Source organism: Suncus etruscus, chromosome 9 (assembly GCF_024139225.1).
Source record: "Suncus etruscus isolate mSunEtr1 chromosome 9, mSunEtr1.pri.cur, whole genome shotgun sequence".
In the NCBI taxonomy this organism is placed as follows: domain Eukaryota; kingdom Metazoa; phylum Chordata; class Mammalia; order Eulipotyphla; family Soricidae; genus Suncus; species Suncus etruscus.
In genome coordinates, this window is record NC_064856.1 from 49163888 (window position 1) to 49189495 (window position 25608).

The 25608-nt window shown below is 44.4% G+C and overlaps 1 protein-coding gene across 6 annotated transcripts in view; it reads left to right on the plus strand.

Moving 5' to 3' along the window:
* Positions 1-24265, plus strand: part of XRRA1 (X-ray radiation resistance associated 1) — a 66912-nt gene extending 42647 nt beyond the window's left edge. For 2 of the 6 annotated variants that reach the window (XM_049780270.1, XM_049780267.1), the window contains exons 9-17: positions 8340-8380; positions 11792-11917; positions 16566-16659; positions 17198-17313; positions 19928-20260; positions 22282-22462; positions 23196-23311; positions 23490-23595; positions 24001-24265. In XM_049780270.1, coding sequence (XP_049636227.1) covers positions 8340-8380; positions 11792-11917; positions 16566-16659; positions 17198-17313; positions 19928-20260; positions 22282-22462; positions 23196-23311; positions 23490-23595; positions 24001-24251 — 1364 coding nt within the window. In that variant the 3' untranslated portion in view covers positions 24252-24265. The remainder of the gene's footprint in view (positions 1-8339; positions 8381-11791; positions 11918-16565; positions 16660-17197; positions 17314-19927; positions 20261-22281; positions 22463-23195; positions 23312-23489; positions 23596-24000) is intronic. The other 4 variants (XM_049780268.1, XM_049780271.1, XM_049780272.1 and 1 more) reach the window with 4 other exon arrangements.
* Positions 24266-25608: the final 1343 nt, after the last annotated feature.

Below are 25608 nucleotides of genomic sequence, written 5' to 3' on the forward strand. Positions count from 1 at the left end.
GCTATTCTCAGCTTGCCCTGCGACTTAACTTTTGTCAGCCATCTCTTCTCCTGCTTCCTCCTCCATTCTGTATCCAGGCAAATCTCCCTTTGCCCCTCAGGCAAACCTTTTATAACCTTCCAAGACCCCTCCCAGAAATGGGAAGATCTATTAGCAGGTAAGATTACACCAGAGGTTGGGCCCGGAGAGATAGCACAGTGGCGTTTGCCTTGCAAGCAGCCGATCCAGGACCAAAGGTGGTTGGTTCGAATCCCGGTGTCCCATATGGTCCCCCGTGCCTGCCAGGAGCTATTTCTGAGCAGACAGCCAGGAGTAACCCCTGAGCACTGCTGGGTGTGGCCCAAAAACCAAAAAAAAAAAAAAAAGATTACACCAGAGGAAAGGGGGTTACATTCTGCCTCCTTTTTCAAAATTAATTAATAAAAGAAAATAAGTTTTTTTGTTTTCCTGGCTTACGCCCTTAGCCAAAGACGGGTAATATTTCCAAAGTAACAAAGTATACAGTGAGAAATTAATATATTAGCCTTTTCCAAAAGCATAACGTTTCTGCAAAATATACCACATACCTGTAACTTAAAATTTTTTCAATGCTTTCTACCAAGCACTATCCTGGAACTTCCTAGTTTCTAAACCTCTTAATGCTATTTAAAATCAAGCATTTATCTTGGAACTTTCATGTTCCTATATCCTTACCCTAAACACATAAGCACAAGAACATTTATACAGAACATACATTTTGAAAACAGACTAATACATTAAAATACACAGTAAAACATTTTGCAATTGAAAATATTAACTATGGAAAACTATAAAACACATTCAAATTGGCAAGAAAATGACTTAATCAAGAGATACACCTGAAACAAAGGTAGATGCAGGCGGATTTTTTTGTTTTGTTTTGTTTTGTTTTGTTTTTTTAGTTGGGCTATGCTGTATTACTACCCTTTTCTTATTTTTTATACCATCACCCAATTGTTCAAAAGTGAATACGCTGGACTTTTATCCCATTACCAACACCAATTGTTCAAACGCGTCTTTTTCCAGGCCAAACTCACCACGTGGTTTACTTCCATAGTCCCAGGCCCCATAGACGGGTCCACTCATGCTGTTTCACCTTCCTGATCTGGAGGATGGAACCAGTGGGAGCCGCCTGCCTGCCGCTTCTGGCCTGATTAGGAGCTTTTCTCTGCTTTTTTGCTGCAGGACGGGCGCTCTCTGCTGATTGCAGCTGCCTTTTTTCTGCAGGCGGCACTTTGGAAGCAATTACTACTGCTGCTGCAGCCACCGCAACTTCTCAGCAGCTTCTGCACAGGGCGCTTCTGGATGTACAGAGTTCAAAGTGATTCAAGCTAAAAGTCTAGTCTGAAATTTTTAAAGTCAAAATCCATTTTCAGGCTGTAGGTCGTATTCAGTAAATCAGTCCATTTAGATAGACTTTTTCTTCCTGGTCCATTTCCAATCAAGGCTTTCCATCAGTCTCTGAGGAGGCTGAGGTTTTTGTTTCTTGTAACAAAGTCTCAGTCCTGGGCCTGGGCCTGGGCCTGGGATGGGGGTGATCCAAGCTTTCACCTCCCATGTTTCAGTTGCCCTTCTGTCCCCAGAAGGGGTTTCGGCCATCTTTGGAAATGGCTCCACGTGGTGGCCCAAGGTTTTGGGCTCACTCCATTTGAAAAGAGCCATAATCACACACAAGAACAGGAATCTCACCATGATCTCTGTCCTCTTGGGTCCAGGATTCAAATCGACGTTCAGGCGCCATTTGCTGAATTAATTAATAATGAAGGCCCTTTGGATGGAACTGTATGGTGATGGGATGAATGGAGGGACCTTTCTCTGCCGTCCCATGCCACGTGGCTCCAAACCCCTCCAGCTGGCAGGTATCTGGGTTCAGGAGAGTGGCGGCTATAAAACTCACTCACAGGCAGGCTTCAGGAAGTATCAGTTTTATTCATGCCCTATCCAGCACATGTGTGGCCTATAATCTTAAGAACATGCCATTCTTTGTTTGCCCTGCGTCTTAGCTTCCTTCAGCCATCTCTCCACCTGCTTCCTTTCCATCCAGACAGGGTTGGCTCTAGGTGCTAGCAGCAGGCTGACAAAGGACTCTCCTCACCCAACCTTTTAACCCTTAATCCTCCTGTCTGTGTGGATTATTTGCTGCGGATGAATATTACCAAGAACTCCCCCCCCCCCCGCAAAGGGGAGAAGGGGATGGGAATCAATTTCTCATTCTGGGAGCATTTTGCAGATACACAAACAATCAACAAAGGTGAAAACGGGACCCAACAAATGGGGCAACAAACATTCTTAACATTTCCTCTCTAAAGTCCTGACTAGGGATTTTATATAGGTGGTTGGTGTTGGTTGAGTCTCAAAACTAGCATTTTCAGTCACAAGTTATGGTGGGGTTCTGCATAGTTTTTCTAGTGTGAACTTTCTTTTTGGTACTGTTATTATATGTTGTGGTGCAGCTTCTTCTCTTGCAGATCTCACACACCTTAGCTGGATTCAAACTGGGCTTCCCCTGCCCAAACTTTACCCACAACTGACAGGATGCTGCATCTTGTTTCATGTACCTCAGTTCAATTGAAACTGACACTTTTTAAATTCAAAATATGGCCACTGCCTATGGCCACTCCTGCTAGTCTCACACACCTCAGCTGGATTTTTTTTTCCCCAAAAAATTTTACTGACAATCAATAGGTTTCTACATCGGGTTTATGTACCTCAGTTTGATTGAAACTGGCACTTTTTAAAGCCAAAATCTGGTCACCACCTATGGCCTCTCCTGTTGGTCTCACACACCTTTTCACTGTTTCTATTTATTTATTTGCCTTTTTTTTTTTTAGTTTGTTTGAGGCCACACCTGGAAATCCTCAGGTATTATTTCTGACTCTACATTCAGGTAAAGGCTCAGTGGACCATATGAGATACCAGGGATTGAACCCAGGTTGCTGATTGCAAGGCAAGCACCCTATCCACTGTACTGTCCCTCTCAGGCCTTAATAAATTTATTTCTTTATTTTTTTGGATTAAGAATTCCAGTCCAATGTGTGTTGATGAAGAAGAGTGATAGTGATGCAGGAAAATATAGTTCAAGTAATTGAGCTTACCATTTACAGAGCCCTGAGTTAGTTCCTAAGAACACAATATCTACCTCACCATCCCACTACCTGTATATTTCTACTGTCTCTACTCAAGTAAATAGTGGTGATAGTGGATATTCTCTGTCTTTCCCACTTCAGGGAAAGTGTTATTTTTATTAGGTAGCTATGCATTTTTGTCAATTCTTTTTATCAGGTTGAAGAAATTTCCTCAGATTCTTAGTATGCTGGAAGCTTTCTTTTAACTGAATTCATGTTTTATTTGTTTTATCATATTTTTGTTAGCACTTTTTATATATAATTAATTTTTAGATGTGTAATTTTATCATTAATTTTCCAAAAGTCTTATGATAAATTAGATTTTTACTATTAACAGCAATTATAATAAAGTATGGGTAAATAAATCTGCAATAAGAATAGGGATATTTAGGATGTAATAATTTTAGTTATGAGTTTGAGAACTTGGCCCAGAATTCCAAATGAAGTATTTTATTTTTTAATATTTCTATTTAAACCATTGTGAGTTTGGATTTTTTGTCATTCAGTAGTTGGGTTTTAGACATACAATATTTCAGGATCAATCCTACCAGCAGTGTCAACCTCCTTCAACTAATGTTCCATTGAGTCCATTCCATGCACCACAACCCTCCCCCAGTGCTCAAAAATTTTATGAGTCTTGTCAAATGTATTTCCTGCATTGATTCAGATGATCATGTGATTTTCTTCTTAAGTATATCAATATGACTCATTAAATTGATTTTGAATATTGAATCAGTCTTTCATTCCTAGAACAAATCTCACTTGGTCAGAATGTATATTATTAGGTATTTTATTCCTCCCCCAAAATTGCATCTGTTTGGGATAAATGGGTGTGTTCTTTTCATTTGTTTTAATATTATTGCCAATGTATTAAGAATCAAGCTTATGTTTGTTTTATCAAATGAGTTTGGAAACATATAGTCATTTTTTTTGTTCTTTGGGAAAGTTAGTATAAAATTGATGTATTCCTTCTCTGACTTCTGTGAGAATTTACCCTGAAACCATCTGGGCCTGAATTTTTCCTTGTGAAAAGAGGTTGGCATAATTGTAGAAGTCTTTTGGGGATGAAGCTGAGAGCTCTGGGGAAGTTTCTATTTAGTTGGTGTTATCTGAACTCAGCTGGTTTTCCTGTGTTATGTCACCTGGATATCTGTAAGGATATTGGACTGGCTGATGTTAATGTCTTTGAAGGGTCAAATGTAGCTGGTTGATGGAAGTTGGACAAGATTTTTATTTTGCTGCTGGAAAAAAACTTATTGAAGCTATATTCCTAATACTTTCATAGTTACCTCCTACATGTGGGAAACCTCTGGAAAAGATATTGTAAGAAGCAAGCTTGCCCTTCTTCTTTCATGTTTACTGTCTCTCAAATCAACCTTTATTGTCAGAGTTAAACAGAAAACCAGCTGGAAAAATCAGAAACAGTTTTCAGAGCCTGGGATCCAGCATAATAGAGAAAGGTAGATTTGAAAGTAAAATGAAATAGCTTCCTGGGCCAGATTGTTAGTGTTGGCAGTAAGGCACTGAACTGCGTGTGGTCATTTTGGCCATGACCCTAGTTTAAATCCCTAGCACTGCATATGATCACCTGAACATCACCAGGTATCACTCCTATCATGGAGTCAGGAATAATCCCTAATCATTGCTGGTTTGCCCCCTAAAAGAGCTTCATAATTGGCAGTTATGTTATTCATATTTTCATTAAAATTATTTTGTACCTATTTGATTTGTTAACTTCAGGAATAGGTATATTTAAGTCTCTTGCCACTATTGTTCATTTGTCAATATCTACTTACAGTCCTGTAACTTTTTACTGTTAACCTGAATAAATTCCTTTTTATTAAGTACACAACTGGATTCTTAGTAGAGCACCTTTCATCACTATAAAATACTCCCACCTTGGGGCTGGAGTGATAGCACAGTGGGTAGGGTATTTACCTTGCACACAGCCAACCTGGGTTCAATTTCTAGCATCCCATATGGTTCCCTAAATCTGCCAGGGTAAGCCCTGCGCACCTCTGGGTGTAGAACCCTCCCCCTCAAAAAACACTCCCATCTTATCAATACTTGTGACCAGAGCCTAGGTTTCTGTTTTGTTTAATTTTATATTAATTTTAGGATATCTCAAAAACATATAACACTCATATTTTTTTCTAATGTTGTCTTTGACTTTTAATAGAAGAATTTAAATCACACTATACTTAATGACAACTTTTGAATTGTTTCTATATCAGTGATATATGATTTATATTTATTATGATTTTTTCTCTTGTACCTTTATTGACTACCAGTTGTTTCTCTTGCTTTCTTTTTCCAGGTGTAGTGGCCATAGCCTCCAGAGCAGAGTTCTAGGGTCATACTGATTTCCCTTGGGTATGTGGTACTCTGTGCCCCCAGAATGAAACCACTTGTCAGTAGCCTCAGTTGTTTTCTTCTAATTCTACTTTTTCCTCCAGTTGTTTCCTCATTTTTTTCTAACAATTACTTTAAAGCTTTCAGTATACATATTTAAATCACCTTTTCCTAATAACACATAGACTCAACCAAATTTAAGACTTCCCTTTAATTTAAAAAAAATCTTATTTTTAATCTGTTTTTAATTATGCATCAGCAGCCCATTACACTTAGAATATGGACTGTTTTGTTTGTTTATTTTTTATTTGAGGACACATGCAGCAGAACTCAGGGATCATGAGATTCAGGAGATTGAACCTAAGCTTCCTTTATGCAAAGCAATGCACTAGCCCTTTGAGCTCTCATCCTGGCCCTGAATTATTTAATTTTTTATTTGTCACAACTGCTTATACCTTAAGTTCCTTAGTGTATGTATATAAGTTTGTATAACTTAGAAATAGAGAGAGGAGTTAATACAATTCTGGTCATAGGACAGTATGAGTATTAATCTGAGGTAAGCTCCTTTTGTCTTATTTGTTCCCTTCATCCTATTCTTGCTTTCATTTCCCATCTTAATATAAATATTTATTTTGTTTTTAATATATTTTATTATACATTTTATTGAATATATGTGACTTTGTAAAAGTATATATTGTATATGTGGTATTTAATACATGATGGAAAAATTGAGCTCGCTATTTAACACCCAATTGAAAAGATTTTTCTTGTTGTATATCATCCAGTTCTTTACTTTTATTTATTTACTTTTTGGTTTTGTTTTTGGGGCCTCACATGGCTGTGCTCAGGGTTTACTCCTGGCTCTGTGCTCAGAAATCATCCTTGGTAGGCTCAGGGACCATATGGATTCTAGGGATTGAACCCAGGTTGGCTCATACAAGGCAAACACCCTATCCACTGTGGTATTGCTCTGACCCCTTTATTTTTAATTAAAGCATAATATTTTATACTATACTCTAATCACATTTTATTCATATGTTCCTTGTTGATGAACATCTAGGCTACCTATTACTTTGTTACCACAAGTAATACTGCACTGAACAGTTCTTATTTGTCTCTTATATATGTATATGCATATATAATATATATGATATGTATGCCTTTTGTTGCTTTTCTTTTCTTTTTTTTTTTGGTTTTTGGGCCACACCTGGTAATGCTCAGGGGTTACTCCTGGCTGTCTGCTCAGAAATAGCTCCTGGTAGGCACGGGGGACCATATGGGACACCGGAACTCGAACCAACCACGTTTGGTCCTGGATTGGCTGCTTGCAAGGCAAACACCGCTGTGCTATCTCTCCGGAGCCCCTTTTGTTGCTTTTCTAGTATACTTACATGTGGGTAGAGTAAAAGGATGATAGAATATATGTGTAAAATAAAAAAAACAGGGCCCGGAGAGATAGCACAGCGGCGTTTGCCTTGCAAGCAGCCGATCCAGGACCAAAGGTTGTTGGTTCGAATCCCGGTGTCCCATATGGTCCCCCGTGCCTGCCAGGAGCTATTTCAGAGCAGACAGCCAGGAGTAACCCCTGAGCACCGCTGGGTGTGGCCCAAAACAAACAAAAAAAAAAACCAAAAACTCAATGGGGTCGGAGAGATAGCATGGAGGTAGGGAGTTTGCCTTGCATGCAGAAGGATCGTGGTTTGAATCCTGGCATCCCATGTAGTCCCCTGAGCCTAGGCCAGGAGTGATTTCTGAGCTTAGAACCAGGAGTAACCTCTGAGCACTGCTTGGTGTGACCTCCCCCCCTGCAAAAAAAAAAGGCAAAAAAAATAGCAGCCAGTAGATCTGGGTCTCTTGGAGGAAGGTGACGAGTTCAAGGAATTCCCTGTGGAAGACTGGGTTGGTTTAGATGAAGATGAAGATGCACATGTCTGGGAGGATAATTGGAATGATGACAATGTTGAGGACGACTTTTCCAATTAGTTGCGCGCTGAGCTAGAGAAACATGGTTATAAGATGGAGACTTCATAACATCCAGAAGAAAGTATGGAAGCAATCTAAGTTTGAACTGTTGTTACCTAAATTCTAGGACAAAGGACCCAGGATGGCACACTTTTAAAAAGATGTTTATTTCATTACTTGCTTGGATTTATTTTTGTTTTTGTAACACATAATAAATGTTTTCATCTAATTTAAAAAAAAAGAATATATGTATAAAATTTAAATAAGTGCAAGATTGTTCTCCAAAAATGTTGACTTTAGAACCTTCACACATAGTACCTTAAGTTTACTCAGGTACTTTTGCTAAGTTTTATTTTGGGTATGTAAAATTATATTCCACTGTTTAAATTCTCATTTTTTATTACTGCTCATATGAGTTTCTTCATTTATTTAATCACATAGTTTTCAATTGTTTTTTGGTGTCATGTCATATTGTCATGTCATATCCATGGACAATGTTTTAAATGTTTTACTATATGATCATTTTATAATAGAGTTTCTATATTGAAGCAAAAGTCCTCATTTGAGGTGAATGCTCCCAAGTAGTGCTCAGGCATATGGAGATCCTACCACTGATTTTTTGGCTAACCAGCCATGTAGTTTAGCATAAGGGCCCACAGATATGATACTGGTCGAGCCCTGTGATACTGTGGATATCCTCGAGCATGGATAAGGAGTTTGGATTTTATTGTAAGTACAAAGGGCTAACATGTCACAGTGAGCTCTGGTTCACTGGAACTAAGAACCAGTGAGGCCCTACCTAGGAGTAGACTGTGTCTATGGGGAAAAAACCTGATCTGGAGGCACTGCTCTCACCAAGCTTCATTCTGTTTCTTGTTTCAGAGGTTGTGTTCACATCTTACCCCGGATTTTCAACCTCAGAGGTAAGAGCATCAATTTTATACTTGTGTTCTGTGCATTCCCAGTCATGAGCAGGCCCACCTTCAATGCCTAGTACCCCCTATGGTCTTCAGATACCACCAGGAGTGATCCTTGAGAACTTAGCTAGGACTTATGACTCTGAGTATCATCATTTGTGGCCTACCCTCCCCATCCCCAATTGACTTTTATCATAGGGTAGACAATCAGCTCAAAAAGATCGATGCACTAAATTATTATAGGTTGATTCATTCACAATATAAAATACAACTATTCAAGTTGCCAACTTGTGGCCTTATAAAGCAACTTAGTTATCATCTCCCCATAACTTACCAATGGGGGACAAATGTCTCTGCAACTAACAATAGCAATTTATTATTTCTCCCAATTATCTGGGCTGCATTAGCAGTTCTGATTTTCCTAGGGCTCATTCATGCTTAGTAGGTTAGAAGGGGCACTGGCTCATTGGCCATATGGTCTTTTAATAGTGGACATACATCACAGTGACCTTAGGGTTCCAAGAAATCCAGGAAGAATTGAGGGCTCTGAAAATATGAACTCTGGAACATCTTCCACATTCTATTGGTCATAGCATGTAAGTTATTGACACAGTTCTAAGACAAGTTCATGTTACAGACCCCAATGAAACAACCCACGATCAGGTATCAACTGCAAGTTTGGGGTTCCCAATCTTTCTGAACTTCTTGTCAAATAGCTATAAATCTCATTGTTCTTACACTCCCTTCAATTCAATAATTTGCTAGAATAACTAACCAAACTCAGGACTTAAATGACAGTGTTACTCTAGGACCCAGCTGAATGGGAAGATATATAAAGCAATATCTGGGAGGGTCCACGAAGTTTTGTTGCTTCTCCTCTGTGGAATTGGTGCTCATTGCACACTGATGTTTATCCCTGTGTCTCAGGATCCAGAAGTTTTATTGTGGTTTTCTGACACTGACAAGATTGATTTGTAGGTCAAGAAATTAAAAAAACTTAATTTCTGGTTCCCTCCTATTTCTCCAAAAGAAGAATGTTGGCTCAAAATCCTAACTCTCTACTTTCATTTTTGCTGACAAAAATTAAGTGCACTGTACCAGAGAGATAGTACAGGAGTTAAGGTGCTTGCCTTACATGCAGCCATCCCTGGTTCAAATTCCCAGATTCATATAGGGTCATTTTCAGAGCACTGCCAGGAATGGCCCCTGAGCACTGCCAGCTGTGACCCAAACCCCCTCTTCCAGATTTAAGTGCTGAAGTTGTGACACTAAAGATTAGATTCTAGTTATCTTTATGGCATGGCCAGCCCCAATCTTGCACCATATCATTAGCATAGACTCAGATGTGACCGAAGGGGTCAAGAATTTTACCCAATAGTGAAGACATTGCTATCACTCAAAATCCCAAAGAGCCAGAGATATAGTAATTGTAGGTAAAATACTTGCCTTGCACATAGCTGACCCCAGTTCAATCCTTTGCATTACATATATCTTCCTGCATTACTCTCCTCAGCTCTGCCAGAAATGATCCCTGAGCATAGAGCCAGGAATAAGTTAAGTATTGGTAGGTGTGACCAACCCAAACCAAAAGAAAACAAAACAAAACAAAATGACAGAGGGAAAATTTCAAGGGTTTTAGATGTTAATGCCAAGAACCCAAACAAAAACTAGAAAGGCTCTTTATGATATACCGAGTCTAATTTTAAAGGGGGTATACTTTAAAATGCCCAAGTGGAGGATCAGTTGGACCATACTTCAGAGACATGTAGGATGGAGGGACTATGTATTTTCACCCCCACCCTCTAGACACCAGAGATGAGAGGCAAGCTGGGTTGTTCAATGCTCCAAACCAACTTCCTGGTATCTGAGACCAAATGGAGGGTATGTTGAATGGTAAGACTTTAGTTTCTAGAAAAGCTAAATACATTCCCTATAAGACAAGGCCCTAGAACTGGGGAGAGAACTCAGTGGTTGAGCACATACCTAGGAGTGCAGGATTCTTAGATACTGTATGACCCCTCTGAGCACCGTATGTCTCCAGTATTCCCCAAGTATCCATCCTAAGTACCGCTGACATTATAGCTGAGCTCTTCTGCAATTTGGCCTGGGCCTTGTGTATTGCTGGTGTGGCCTTATTTTATTTTTTAAGCTTTTTTTTAATTATGATTTACAAAATTACTGATAGTTGAGTTTTACATATAACATTTCAACATCAATCCCACCATAAATGTCAACTTCCATTACCTATGTAGTATCTCTTATTTTAAGAGTATCAGGACCCTCTCCACCATCAGACCCAGCTAAGCCCTCATGTCAGGATGCTGATACTCTGTTACACTGAGCTGACTCTGCCTCTTTCCTGTGCTCCAGTCCAAGTTTCCCTTTAACTCACACAGCCTTGTTCCAGGCATGGAATGGTTATCTGTGGAGACTGCTGTCTTCCAGCCGCCTCCCTTTCTACTCTGCTCTCTCAGAGAAGACACTGAGAACAGTGAGTGTGACAGAACTAGGGTCCCAGAACACTGTCACAAGTGTTTTACTTACTCTACCTGTGACCAACCTGTCTCAACTTGGCTTGACAAGTTTGAAACTCAGAGGGACATACTACATGAGCTAAAGAGCTGTGCTCCGTTAATGTTCATTGAGGGAACTAGTGAAACTTAAGGGACTTGTTCAAGATTACACAGTGATGAATGCAACTTGGAACAGAAACTAGTTCATTTGAATCCAGAATTATCCCAACTATCCTGTAAAACCCTTGCATTAGTCCCATCTCCCTCAAGAAATCAGAGGACTAAGCTAAGTGTGGTTGAGCCCTAATTCTCTTTTCTGCTTGATCAAATAATTGAACCTAAGATGGTCTGGATTGTTCTGAGGTATTGACTCTACAATGACCCAGAGACATCTGCTGCTGTGAGAATTTAGCTGCTATTTGCTCCCAGAATGAAAAGCCTCATTGTAGGTACAGGTCAGTCCAACCAGGCATTCCAAAGCTCAGGCCATTGTCCCTTATACCTCCCCACTAGGAAAAGTGCCCCTAAATATGCAAACACCCTGCCTCTTTGCCTTTTGAGATAAATGCTGACTTGACTATGATGAAAAGCCCATTCAGAAGAAAATTATACAGCAGAGAGAGGTTATTCGTAGGACCATGGAAACCTGCCCCCACTTCTGGGTCAGTGGAGCTGGAACTTTGGGTGCTGAAGAATTAGGTCCCCTATGTGACCTCAGAACTAGAACTCTGGACTCTTGGTGACTCTTACCTCTGTGGCATAGATGCCTCTTCTGATTGAGTGTCTCCAGTGGGGATTCCCCCACCACCCTCCACATACACTCCAGGATGGGTCTGTTGGCCCTTTGCAGCATCCACTTTCTTAATCACCATAGCACTTTGACTTGGACTTTTTTCCTTCAAAGACAGGCAAGGTATGTTCACTTCCTCCCATATTCGAGATTCTTCCCGTGAAATCACTGAGAGCCAGGAACCAAACGCTGGCCCCGCCCTTCCCGGAGCTGAGGTGTCTGAGCCTGGCCTACAACAAGGTAATTTTCTGTTTCTTTATTTAGTTCCTCAGGGGCACAAAATGGCAGGTGTGATACAGGTTGCTCTGACCTGGAAGTCAACCACTGCACATCCCAGCATCCCTGGCACACAGGTTCAAAACTCAGGGCAGGGAAAGGAAGTGCAGTCTGGTGACTGGAATTTGCCATTGTTCTCACTGTTATTTCTGTCATATGCCAGCTTCTGTGCTAGGCACATGGGATACAGCCATATGAAGAAAGGGCCATGCTCTGCTCTTCTGAGAAGCCTGATCCTGGACAAACGCCACAGACACTAGCCTGGACAGTGTGTCAGACAGTGTGATGGGAAGGAGGCATATCAGGGAAAGTTGCTAAAAGAGAAGTTTCAGTTGAGACTCAAAACAGTGACTTTTATCCACAAAAGAGTGAAAGAATTCTAACAGGAATAGTAGATTTAAAGTCCATGAAACAGATTTAATGTGCTTTTCCTATATATTTTTCAAGATCTGCATCTTGTTCTATTACCTATAGTCTATTAAAGTTCTATTAAAGTTCTATTAAAGTATAAAATAGAGTATTGGAATTCATACTTATAGTCTCTTAGACATATATTTTCTTTCCTAAAATAAAAACTTGCAAGGGGTTCTGCTAACTTTCCTGTTGTGACAAGCACTCAGGACAACTGAACTTCCTGATTGCTATCTTCTAAGTACTTTGTCATTTTAGCACTTACATTTAGGTTCCTGAGTCATTTTAAACTTCAGCTGTGATTAGGGATCCAATTTCAGCTATGTTCATGAGCATTTTTTGAAATGTTTTGAAAAGACTGCTCATGACCCCACTGAATAGTGGTTATACCCTAAGAAGAAAATCAGTGACCTGCTGTGTGACCTTCTTTTTATTCTTGAGATTAGTATTGATGGCTTTTTAAAAAATTAATTTTTTATTAAGGCACCATTAATGACAAAGTTATTCACAGTTGTGTTTTAGGTATATAGTATTCCAGTGTCAATCCCTCTCTGGTGTCATTTTCCTTCTATCCAATTCTCTTCCTGAGCATTCTATGTCTTGCTGTCAATTTCATTTGTAGTTCACTTTAGATTTTGCTTTTTTGTTTGTTGTTTATTGTTTTTCTGGTTTTTTGTTGTTGTTGTTGTTGTTGTGACTTATTGTGGCTTTTTGTTGGGGGTATTTTGGACTACTCCTTGCTCTGTGCTTGGCAGACCAGCAGTATATGGGATCAAACACAGGCCTCCTGCATGCACTCAGCCCTCAGCCCTATGAGTTCTCTTTCTGGTCCTTTATTATTTTTGTTTTTGTTTTAACCATCTGACATGGGTGTATAGAGTTCTGTAGCTTGACCAAATTACACTAAAATCCTACTTTGGGTTGGGATTTCTTCTTGACCACATCTGACTTGCATTTCAGATACACTCCTTTAACCATCAGCATGCAGTTATTTATCTGTGAATTTAAGTTTATTTGTAACTTAATTACCCTTGTTTTCTCATTAATGTCTTGAAGAAGTCAGCCAATGTTTTCTCTCAGGGCCAGATAGCAAATGTAATATTCTCACCGTTACTCAATACTGCCCTTGGATGAAGAGCATGTCTTTGTTCTCATGGAAAATTATGAAACAGATGTAGTGGACAGATTAGGCCCATAAACTTTTAAATCCTGGGTTTTGTACATCTTCTAAGCCAATAAACTTTTTGTTTTGGGGTCACAGCCAGAGATGATATGGGATCGTTCCTGGTTCTTTACTCAGGAATTATTCCTGGCAGTGCTCCGGAATGTATGGGATGCTGAAAATCAAACCCGGGTCAGCCATGTGCAAAGTGAACACTGTTTTCTGGCCCCTAAGCTAATAATTTGTACATTTGTAAATGACTGAGGGGAATGATAAGCTTGGGGATGATACTTCCTGACATGGTATTACAACTTCAGAGTCCCTGGGTGAATATTGTGGTAGAGAGATGCCATACTTGTTTACTCCAGCAGCAAGGTGAAATAACCATATTACAGACAGTCAGGCCCGCAAAACCAAAAAGCACATGTGGTATGTGGTCCAAAGGGTATTCTGAGCCATTGTCAGGATAATCATGAGTGCATCCTCCAGCCTGCTCCATATTCCTTTCATTCACCTCACTCTGTTCTCTCTAGCACAGCGACTGCATACATTACTCATTCTCATCACTCCTGGGCTTATCGTGCACATCAACCCTCTCCTTTACTCTGTGGCAACATAGCCACTGTTTACCTGATTTCACTACTTGATCTGCAAAGACATCTCCAATATGCACATATGCAAAGTGTCTTAGTGATCTTTCCCTTTGAGTGTGATGTTCCTCATTGTATCAAAGTATAGTGAATATTCCCACCATCCATCCAAATTCTCCAGTCAAAATGTGATGACCATCCTTGATATCCTTTCTCTTCCATCCCTCCTCACCACCCACACGAATTCATTACTATTATCTTTACCTAGTGGTGATTATCATTACCAAGTCTTATCCAATGTGGGCTCTCATAGTTGTAAAAACCGATCTTATTGATCCCCAAAGGATCAAAATCTTGAACTCCCTTGGATCTGTCCCGTTTGCCTCTCCAGCCTCATTCTCACCAGCTCCTCTGTAGTCTTAAGAACCCTCCAACAGGCTTTTCTCCTTGACTGGGCACTCTCTTTTGAAAATGGTGAAAGGAATCCTTGCTGCTACAGTAAATTAAAAATGTTCAGTGACTTAAAATGGACAGGTGCATGCACCTCAGAGACACTGAGGTTGGCAGCCAGAAAGCAAATGATAAACAAGTCCCACAGTTTGGTTTTCCAGTGTGTGGAAGTTATATTTATGCCATAGTTTTGAACAGGAGGGATCACACCTTGGAGCTCATCCCTAACTGCACTCAGCAATCATTCCTGGTAGGGCTCAGGGGAACATGTGAGATTTTGGGGATAGAATGAAGTCACCTACAGGAGAAGCAGGCACCTTATGTACTGTTCTATCTTTGGTCCCTATAGCATAATGTCCGTCCATTCAGTGTGTGGCTAAAACAATACTGTATCCATCTTGATTCAAGACTGAAAATAAGAAACTACTGTAGTAAAAGGTTGCTCAATGCATGGCTTAAAAACCTTAAGTTTTTTGTTTGTTTGTTTGGTTTGGCTTGGTTTTGAAATGTATTATACAGCAGCACAATACAATGAGGTGTGCCTGAATGTTTTGCTTGTACAAAATTCATTGCATACGTTTCACGTTGGCTAATAAACTTCCACACTCCCTTTCTGACTGTGGCTCTGGCATCTTATAGAGATTTAGGAGGGACTTGACATGATTTCTTCCATATCTGCTTGATGGATGGTTGAATGGAAGAGAATGAGGAGAGATGTAGAGGATCATGCAGGAGGGGTTGATGGCCTAGAAACAACATGAATCACTCCCAGGTTTCATTGGCTTCATCTAGTACCGGGGAGCAGAAAAACAGTGTAGCTGGGTGCCTGGAGAACAGACAAGAGTGAGGGCCAGTACAGAGGTTGCCCTGTTGGTGTCCAGCCCAGCTCTTCTCTCCCACCTAGTCTTCAACCCTCAGCACTTTTGCTCTACCTCCTCCCATGAAATCAGACCACCACTGTCCCATGGCTGTCTCTTTGGTGGTCCTTCTCCACCTGTAGGTCAATTTTCCTTCTGTCACTGTCCTTCAATGCCTATTTCACACTAGGTAGTGCTTCTTGAAGACAAGATTTTGTTTCACTCATTCCTAAACCAGAGCTTGACCAGGGCCAGTGTTAAGTACTTATTTGTTTACTGAATGGACAGCAATCTAGGAGAATGATGAATAACTTCATTACCCCCCCCCAGAAGTCTCATGCTGCCCAGGGAGGTTCTCAAGGAAGCCATACTCCTGTGCTCCAGCCCTTAGGCCTGCATGGCCTCTGAAAGCTTCATCCTGAACCCAGCACCTTCCCTTGTGTCCATGCACCAGAAAAGCCAAACCCTGTGGCTGGCTGTCACTTTGAGGGGTCTATCCTGTTTTATGACTATAGATACCCTTTCCTGGAAGTCCTGGGATGCTCTCACACTGATCCACCAGTGTAGCAGTTTTCTGGCCGCTGGAGGCTGGTTTGCCTAATCTGTCACCCCTTGCACATTGACCTCACAGACTAGGAGCAGCCCAGATGGTTCCCTCCTACTGTCCTGCTTAACTAAGACAAGATTGCCATGTTCTGTCCTTACAACTACCAGTATCTACATGGGCATAGTGAGGCAATCAGGAGGGCCTGGGGTGAAAAGTTGGTATGTAGTACTGGAGAAGGGGACATAGCAGATAGATTGTATCATGATTGCAAGCAATGCCAAGCCTATCTTCAGAGTTTGTGGGATATGAGTGTCCCATGGCTATCTTTGCTCCCAGTTCCTGGTGTCTCAGGCACTGAGTCCCAAGTGGAGAAGAGAGACACATTATTCATCTTCCAAGGTGAAACAGCGAGGGTGGAATTTCACCTGCAAGGTGGAATGTGAACAGGTGGGATGCCAGGGCTGGCGAGAGGCAACTGTACTCTCAGGAAACCTACCCACTGCTGCCACCCAGGCTCATGTGTGTACTCTTCTGTAGGAAAGCACTGGGCAGAGGTGAAAATGGAGTGATCTTATTTTTTCTGCTTTCCTGACAGATCAGCAAGGAAGATGCCATCCTACCCGTGGCTCTCTTCCCATCTCTCTGTGAGCTCATCTTTCATAACAACCCTCTGGTGGCCCATACACGAGGTACAGTGCCTGCCAAAGCCACCACTTCATTGCCCAAGAAGCAAGTTGTGCACCTTCACCCCACTTCACTGCTACCAGAGCTTGGTCTTGGCATGGCCAAAGGCAGGTCAAGGGTCAAGCATTGGGATAAAGAGAAATAGCACCTTTCTGGCTTCTGTGCACAGAAGGGAAAATGAGGCTGAGAGGCATTGTGGTGAGTCTGCAGGACAGAGGGAGCTGGAATGGATTTAGTTATCTCGGCCTACAGACTGGGACTGACAAGACCTTCTCTCATTTCCCATGAGTGAGGGAGTACAGGCCCCTGTATCATCTCCCCTTCCCGTGGTGGTCATGGAACCATGACTGCCATATAAGCCATGTCCTTGTCTTTGCTTCCTTAACCTCTTTGGGATTGGCCCCATCCCTGCCCAGGGAGGGTGTTAGGGTCCATACATCTATGTATTCCAGGATTTGAATTCATTCTGGGCCTTAAACCAAGCACCATAAAAAGAAGACAAGATCACCTAGTCATGACTTTCTTTTCCCCTCGTGACTCCAGGGCTCCCTCCATTGCTCAAAAGCTTCCTACGGGAACGGCTGGGGATCCACCTAGTTCGAAAGAAGGTAGTAAAGTCCAAGCATCACCTGATGATACCACAGAAAAAATCACGAAAGGTGAGGAGTTCCCACTGCAGGCCCAGGAGTTGTGGGCAAGAGCAGGACAGCCATGCTCAGGCATCCAAGAGCAGCAAACTGATGATCCCTGCCTTGCTCTGTGACTATGGATGTTCACAGGAGGGAAAAGACCCAAAAATCAGACTCAAAAGTCAGATGCAAGAAGTCCTAGGAGGTTGTCAAGTCTGACCCCTTGATTTTACAAAGCAACTGAGGCCCTGAGGAGCTGTGGCAATTGGTACCTGATAAGAAATCAGAAGACCCAGCCTAGCTCTTTGGTCATTGCATAGCAAGAGTTAAACTCTTGACTTCAGTTTTCTCCACTCTGGCCCCTTCTTAGGGCTGCTGAGAGAACTGTCTGAGGCCTTGGGGTCAAAGGTCCCATCAGGTCCCACCATTTCTGAGCAGTGCCAGGTGGTGTTAGGCCTTGCTAGCCCAAATGACTCCAGTAGCCTAATTGTCCCTCCTGCCTGAGTTGCCAGAATGAATCTCCTCCTGGCTGCTCTCCTCCCCACCCTCCGGACCATCCAATGGCCAGGATTGCGGGCTTGTCCCTGTTATCTCTACCTTTCTGAGCAGTCCTTCCACATCCCGGGCTGAATCAGCCATTGCTCTTCCCAGAGTTTTGTGCACTTCTTTCTCAGCCACAGTTGCCTGGAGACCTCAGGGCACCCAGTGGGTCTTTTCCAAACCTGAAATAGGACTTCGAAAAGTTTCCTTCCTCTTCCCTATCTCTGTTGCCTCCTCAAAGGACCCCAGCACCTCTTTCCTTGCTCACCAGACAGGGTGTGGGTCCCAAGCACATCCCTTTACTGCCCCGCATAGAGCACCCATAGATTTCTGCCCAGCACAGAAGCCAGTGGCGCTAATAGTGCAACTCTGTGATACTGAGGATGGAACCCGGGCTCTCCCATGCCAAGCAGGTGCTCTACCTCTGAGTTTCACCCCAGCTCTCAGGTGAAGGTTCCTCCAGGCCCCAGTGCTCACAGGAGATGAGGTTTGTGGTGCAGTAACAAAGGCAGAGGCAGCAGCCTGTCCTCCCTGATGCCCAAGCATGGACAAGAGGAGGAAATTGGAGATGCTGTCCCCCCCACCCCCATAATGACCCAGGAGGACACAGAGACAATAAAATGGCCCTCTTTAAGGAGGTAGGCACAGCGACTTCAACCTTCCACCCACTGACTCTGCAGACCCCCTCAAAAGGGACTGCAGGTGAGGGTGGAGGGCTTGATGCCTCTCCTAAAGGAATCCATGTTTTCTCTCCCTGCAGACACACATGGTGGCTCTGAGACTGGTGTTTTGGACATTGTGGCATAGCTTAATTTAAAAAGCAAAACACCTGCATCCCCTATGCTGCTAGGCTACCATGAGGTTGGATAATTTATGACTGGAGCTTTGTTCTTAAGCAGTAGCTTGCTTTACACTGGACACTGACCATGACCTGCACACCCGTGAGGGATGCGCCTGGCTGGGGGTGGAACCATACAGTGTGAGCTGGGTGGGGACTTAGCTCAGGCCCTAGGAGAAGGACAATCACAGCTCAAACTTCTTTTTCTAACCACAGTGCTCAGAATCTACACTCAACATGGCATGGCCTGTTAAAGAAAGGTTGTATATAGCCACATACCTTTAATGTTGAATAGACTCATCTCTAGGGGCATCAGATTAGGGAGGGCAATAACTGAACCCCACTAAGATGGAGTTTGGAAGCATCAGTTAAGGAAGTGGGGCAGTTGGGCCAGACAGATTCCCTGGTCCTGACCTCTAAGAGAGATCTGATAGATCATTGTAGAAGGTGCTGGAACCAGCAGCCAGACCAATGCCTAGGCATGTTCTTGAAGATGGGTATTGCCCCATTTGTTGGGTCCCGTTTACTCCTTTGTTGATTGATTGAGTATCTGCAAAGAGCTCCCAGAATAAGAAATTGATTCCCATCCTCTTGTCCCCTTTTTTGGGGAGATCTTGGTAATATTTATCTGTAGCAAATAATCCACACAGACAGGAGGGTTAAGGGGTACAAGGTTGGGCGAAGAGAGTCCTTTGTCAGCCTGCTGCTAACTCCAAAACACACCTCGAGCCAGTCAGCCAACTCTGGCAAAAGACTCTGAACACCTCACTCCCAAACTATTTATTCGGCTCTCAACAGCGCCCCTACCTGGAAGGTCAAGGTGGGACAATAGGCAAAGAATAATCTTATGGAAATATTTTCATATACAACAGATGGGGTGCTTTGTGTGCAAGGCCATGGAAGGCCTGGCTCCAAGAGCAAAAGTTACTGTTCATTTTACCTCTCTGAGTCCCAGTTCCCTCTTCTCTAAAGTGAGGAGGATTATTCACCAGGAAGTTTTGAGATGTCAATTTAACACCCTTGGTCATATCTCTTTAATCACTCACATGGAAAGGCTGAAACTCTGATTTGCCATGGTGGAGCTGTGGCCTACTGCCCACACAGGTGCAGGAAAGTTGACGGGTGCTGCCCTAGGGCATGCAAGAACCTAACTGATGCCCAAGTATCATTTGCTCCCTCCCACCTCCTCAGTCCTCATCAGTCCTGAGGCCCCAGAGGTGAGGTAATGGAGGCCTCCTGCTCACTGGCCCTTCTCTTCTCCAAAAGGTGAAAACTCAAGTCCCGAAGGTGCCAAAGCAGCAGATGCTTCTCCAAAGCCAGCCCTCAAGCAAGTCTCCCTCCAAGGATCTGCTGAGGTCATCAGTGTCGGGTCAGCCTGAGGAGCTATGTCTGACCAGAAGTGTCTCCCCAAAACCAGAGATGCCCGTGGAAGGTGTCCGTTTGCCCCACCAGACCTTTGTGCCTCTGCCTCCCATCTGCTCCGACTCCACCTTGCAAAGCGAAGAGACCACACCCCACCAAAACAGCACCAGCCACCTCAGTCCAGAGTACATTTCAGAGGAGGACACCAAGAGCACTGAGTCCTTCTTCCTGACCCAGGTGCCACGTCTTGCTAGCCCCTACCTCCAGGCCCTACCTCCTCCCACAGGCTTCACAGGCACTTCAGGACAGCCCAGATTCTGGGGGGTCCAGTGCTCTCCAAACCCCTATCACCACCATCATGACCCCTCTAAACCTGTTCTGGGAGATGCATTGATTCAAAGCACCTGGAGTGGAAACAGGGGACTGTTATTGACAGGCTGTAGTCATGGGTTGGGGTGTAGATACAGGTCTCTGGCCGGGAGGTGTTCTGAACATTTATTTTTGGTTTGTCACTGTCTTTGTTGGCCAGGTTAAAGTCACCTCTCCTGATGCCACCCATAAATCCTAGGAACACAGACCCCAGTCCAAGATGTCCTCAGTTGATTAGGGAATCTAGACACAAATGATGCAGGCAGGTAGTGCTGAGACTTAAGGAAACTCAGGGGCAGGGAGCCTTAGAAGAAGAGATGCCTCAGCTTCAGATCAAGAGGATTTCCTGGAAGAGGTTTAAATGAGTTCATTTTTTGAGACTGAGTAGGAGTTCACAAGGAGCATTTGGGAACAGCAGAGGTATTTTGGGAAAAGTAAATAGGATGAGGCAAGGTGCTCGAATATAGTGGATAAGGTGCTTGCCTTGCATGTGGCTGACCCAGGTTCAATCCTCGACGTCCCATATATTCCTCAGAGCCTGCCAGGAGTAATTTCTGCATGCAGATCAGGAGTAACACCTGATCACCCCTAAAACCTAAACCAAAACCAAAAAATAGGATTAGGCAAGGTTGAGAGGAAGGACATGAAGCTAATATGAGTAGAAGCCTCTACTGGTTTAATGTCCATACAGCAGAAGGGTGACATGTAGGGAAGGGAAAGCATTAGGTTGGAGGACTTGTTATGGCCTCTACAAGCTTGATGATTCTACCATCTGGTCTTGCCCCCCCCCCCATCTGCACAAAAACAGATCTTTTCAAGGTACATTGCTGTTCAAACATTCTTTTTGTTTGTTTATTTGGGGGCCACACTGAATAGTGCTCAGTTCTTACTCGTGGCTCTGCCTTCATTGGTCACTACTGAAAGGCTTGAGAGAACCATATGGGTAATGGAATTGAACCCAGGTAGGCCATGTGCAAGGCAAATGTTCTGTTCACTCTACTTTCTCCTCAGGGTGCCCTCTTTGAGATTTTTGGAAGAGTAAAGAATTCTTGAAATATTAGAATTTTCTGTTTAGTAGAGAGCATGTCCTTGGATTATCTTTGTGGAAGCTTTTAAACGACTAATTGAGTTTTGTTATTTATGGGTCAACTTGTATTCTCTCTGTCTTCTTTAGTCAGTTCTATGATTCCATAAAGGGCCTTACTACTCCCTACAGGCTGTCTCTTCCCACCCTGCAACCACCATGGCTTGTTTTCATAGTGAAGAAAAATAAAATACAGTATGATCCAAGACAGGTGAGCTTGGTGGAATTTAAAAGTGCTTATTGTGGGACCAGAGAGAGAAAGTGCAGTGAGTAGGGCATTTTTTCTTACATGTGGCTAAACAACATTCAATCTCTGGCACCCGATACTGTCCCCTGAGCACTGCCTGGAGTGATCCTTGAGCACAGATCTAGGAGTAAGCCTTGAGTCTTGCTAGATGTGACCCCCAAACAAAATGCTTACTGATGTGGGTCTTGTTTTTTCCCAGCAGCTTCTCCCTCAGTGGTGCATTCCGATTAGACCAAAGTTGAGCTCCCCCACATGCCCATCACTGTCTCTCCTGTGCCCACTTACATGCCAGTCTGTGCTCCCCTACACTCGTCCGTTCTCATCCTGAGTAGCTTATTCCTTTTTCCACCTCTGCCTGGTGCAGCATGCCTGTTAAGCTCAGGATAAGGCATCACTTTTTTCAGGAAGCTTCCTGCCACCTCTGGCTGAGTTAGAGTTTCCTGTGGCCTCACTCAGGTGTGTGGTCACGGCTTCCTCCTGTCCTGTGCAGGGCTCCATGTGGGGCAGCAAGGAGCTGAGACTGGGATGATGATGAAAGTGTTTTTCTTCTTGGTACAGGTGAGCGGGCTGCCTTCCTCTGTTCTCCAGCGAGTGACCTCAGAGAGCATCTCACCCAAATCCTCCAAAGAGGTAAAGAAGACACAGAAGAATGTCTCATCTGTCTCCCTCCCCAGCAAGTACCGGGGCTACGAGGAGCTGCTGACAGTCAAGTCGGATCCCTCCTTCTCAGCGCCCAGAGGTTCGTGAGAAGAGCAGTTGCCAGGGTCTCCTTGCACCCTTTCTGGTAGTACTCCCCAGTTCTAGAGAGTCACAGCTTGTTCAGATTCTGCAGAACTGGGCATAATTACAGGGCTGAGCAAGTCTTGAAGAAGCAAACTCAAGGTGGGGTGGCTGGATTCTCCTCTCAGTCTAGAGAAGCCCTGGACTTACCTGTTGTATCTCCCAGTAGATCAGAGGGTGTAACTCCCTCTCCCACACCTAAGTTCCCCTGTGATGTTAGTACCACCTCCAAAGAAGGCCACTCTATGTTCCCTAGAGTTACTGGAGTTATATGTAACTAACTCCCCAAGACATTTACTCTTTATTTTTGTATTATTTTGTTTTTTTGGGGGGAGGGGTGTCACAATCATTGGTGCTCAGGGGTTATTCTTGTTCTACACTCAGAAATCACTCTTGGCAGGGCTCAGGTACCATATGGTGTGCCGGGGATCAAACCTAGGCCAGCCACATGCAAGGCAAGAGCCGAACCCACTGTACCAGTGATCCGGCCCTGGCCCAACACTTTTCTCTATATCCGTGCTCAGAGAAGGAAGAGCAATCTCTGGCAGTGGAAATGCAGACTCTACAGTGGGTAGAGGGCTGGGAACAGAGATGGGGTGTGACTGAACATGGAGGAGATAGGGATAAAGGAGGAGACATTGCAGCTGCTGGCCTCAATGACTCAGCCTTGTCCCCTTCAACCTCCACTGCAGGGATCCAGAGGAGCAAGCAGGCCCTACAGCACATGCTGAAGCACCCAGTCGTGTACCGTTCCAACAAGCCCAGGCTGGACCCCCTTCAGAAGCAGTTTGTCCCCAAGGAGAGACGGGTAACTGACACTTCACCCAGCGTGTGGCTGGCCCTAGCGACCCTGCTGATGGCTCTACTAAGACACTTTCCCTGCACTCCCTGGGCACCCTGCCTATTGCTGTGACAGTAGGAGGGAGGAGGCCTGGGCAGTGTGAGCAGTAGCTGGGATGACACTCTTTTCCTCTAATTTCTGTCAGGCCCAGAGGGTCCCCGTGCCACCCCCACGGAAGACTCGAGCTCAGCTGCTGGATGACCTCCTCATTCGAATGCGAGACCCCCGGAACATAACAGAGGCTCCATTAGGTACCATCCGACGAAAGATGCTTGAGTTTCATGTCAGAATGGGGTGCTGCTGCCCTTCTTGTTTGCAGATGCGGAAAAAGGCCCAGGGGGAAGGGAGGGAGCAGCTGGCATCAAAATACTTTAGCAACAGTGCCCCCAATTTGGAGAGGCCACTTTTTCATGGGGGAACACATCAGGCAGTGCTCAGGGGTTACTCCTGACTCTGAAGGATCCTCCTGGCAGACTGGGAGACCAGATGGAAGGCCAGGGTAGCACCCAGGTCGGCCACCAGCAAGGCAAACGCTCTACGGGCTCTACCACTTTGAAGAGGCCACTTCCATCTCTGTGGGGGATAGGCAGAGGACCCTAGGGTTCCAGGGGATGGGGCCCTTAGTGACAGGGCCCTTCTGGTGACTGTCTCTGCAGGAGCGGTTCTGCGACGGCGCACGGAACAGCGGCAGATGAACCAGAAGCAGTTCCAGGAGGCCAAGCGGCTGCTGAAGGAGTTCCGAGCGCGCTACCAGCGCCTGGTGCATGCCTCCCTGCGCAGTGTGTTCCAGAACCGCGAGCCGCCTCAGGCCCGGCATTTGCTAAACGAAGGCCGCAAGTTCGGCCACTTCCTCCAGGTCATGGATGACTTTTACCCGGAGGCCCCGGCCGCCCACTCTAAAGGCTAAGTGCTATGTACCGGGGCTGTGCGTGCCTCCAAGTCTGCGCCCCACGACCTCCTTGAGGGCTTCCCGCCCTGAGACTACTGCTGCTGCAGGCACCGACCTCAGAACATGGTGAGGCCTCAACTAGCTGGCCCAAAGAGCGGGAGCTCACCTGGACCTCCCCTCCCCAGACCAGGCAGGCCCTGGGCCTGCGCCAATACAATAAAGAGAGGGTACATAGCGCAAGAGCTCCACTCCACCGTCTTTCTTGACCTGGCTGACACTGGGAACCTATTTCTGATCAAAGTCCAGCCCTGGAGTCCAGTGGGGAACTGGCAAGGTGAGAATGGGGTAAGGGGGCCAACTCCACCCCTTTCCTGAAGAATGGGGTAGGACATGCATTAGGGTAGAAAATGGGGTAGATGGAACAGAAAAGTAGCAAATTCCAAGATTCCCTGGTCCACGGACAGTGGAGGGCAGGGATGGTTGGGGGTAGAGAGCGGAGTGTAGGGGATGAGACACAGGAAGCATCCAGGTTCCAGTAGGGGGGCGCTTTACTGTTGGGCACTTCCACTGTGAGGGCAGTGTTGTGAGTTTCTCCAGGGGCTCTCTGCTAGGTTATCTAGGATGTGGTATGTAGACATTGGGTTGAGTTAGGTAAGTCTGGTCTCCTACTTTAGTCCAAGGCAGCCTGTGTGGCTCCCCCATGCCTCTGTAACCTACTAGTCAGCAGCGGCTTCCATGGGGTAGGCCAGAGCCACAACACAGTGGTAAGACATTTGCCAACCGCTGATCTGGTTTCAATCTCCAGCATCTCATATTGTCCCTCAGCCCACCAGGAGTAATTCCTGAATTCAGAGCTTGGATTAACCCCAAAGCATGGAGTAATCACATTACCTCGGTGTGCCCCCTTCCCCGAATTAAAAAAGCAAAAACAAAAAACTAAACAAAACAGTGACCTTGGGGCCGGATTCCAGGATGTGTCCATGGGATCGACGCAAGATGTGACTTGGTGGCCTGGAGGTAGAAGGAAGGTTATAAACCCTTGGCAAGGCACAGACCCCTAATTTAATCATCTACCTGAGCATTGAAGTGGAAGTCTGTGTTCATAGTGTGATGACCAGGTGTAGGACTTGGAGCCTCAGTGATGATCTATTGTCCTCCACAGCCCTAAAGACACCCACATGGCCCATCCAGTGTCCCCAGCCAAGGCCATGATGGAAACATCACATCACTGGTCACTTTTAGTCACTTGGACAGGTGCTGGTCAGTTACCTACTTATAAGCACTTATATTGCTGACTCAGTATAATGGATCTCCCTTCCTCTGCTGTGAGAAAGGAGAATCCACACTAAGATCAACACCTTAGGCCTTGCTAGTT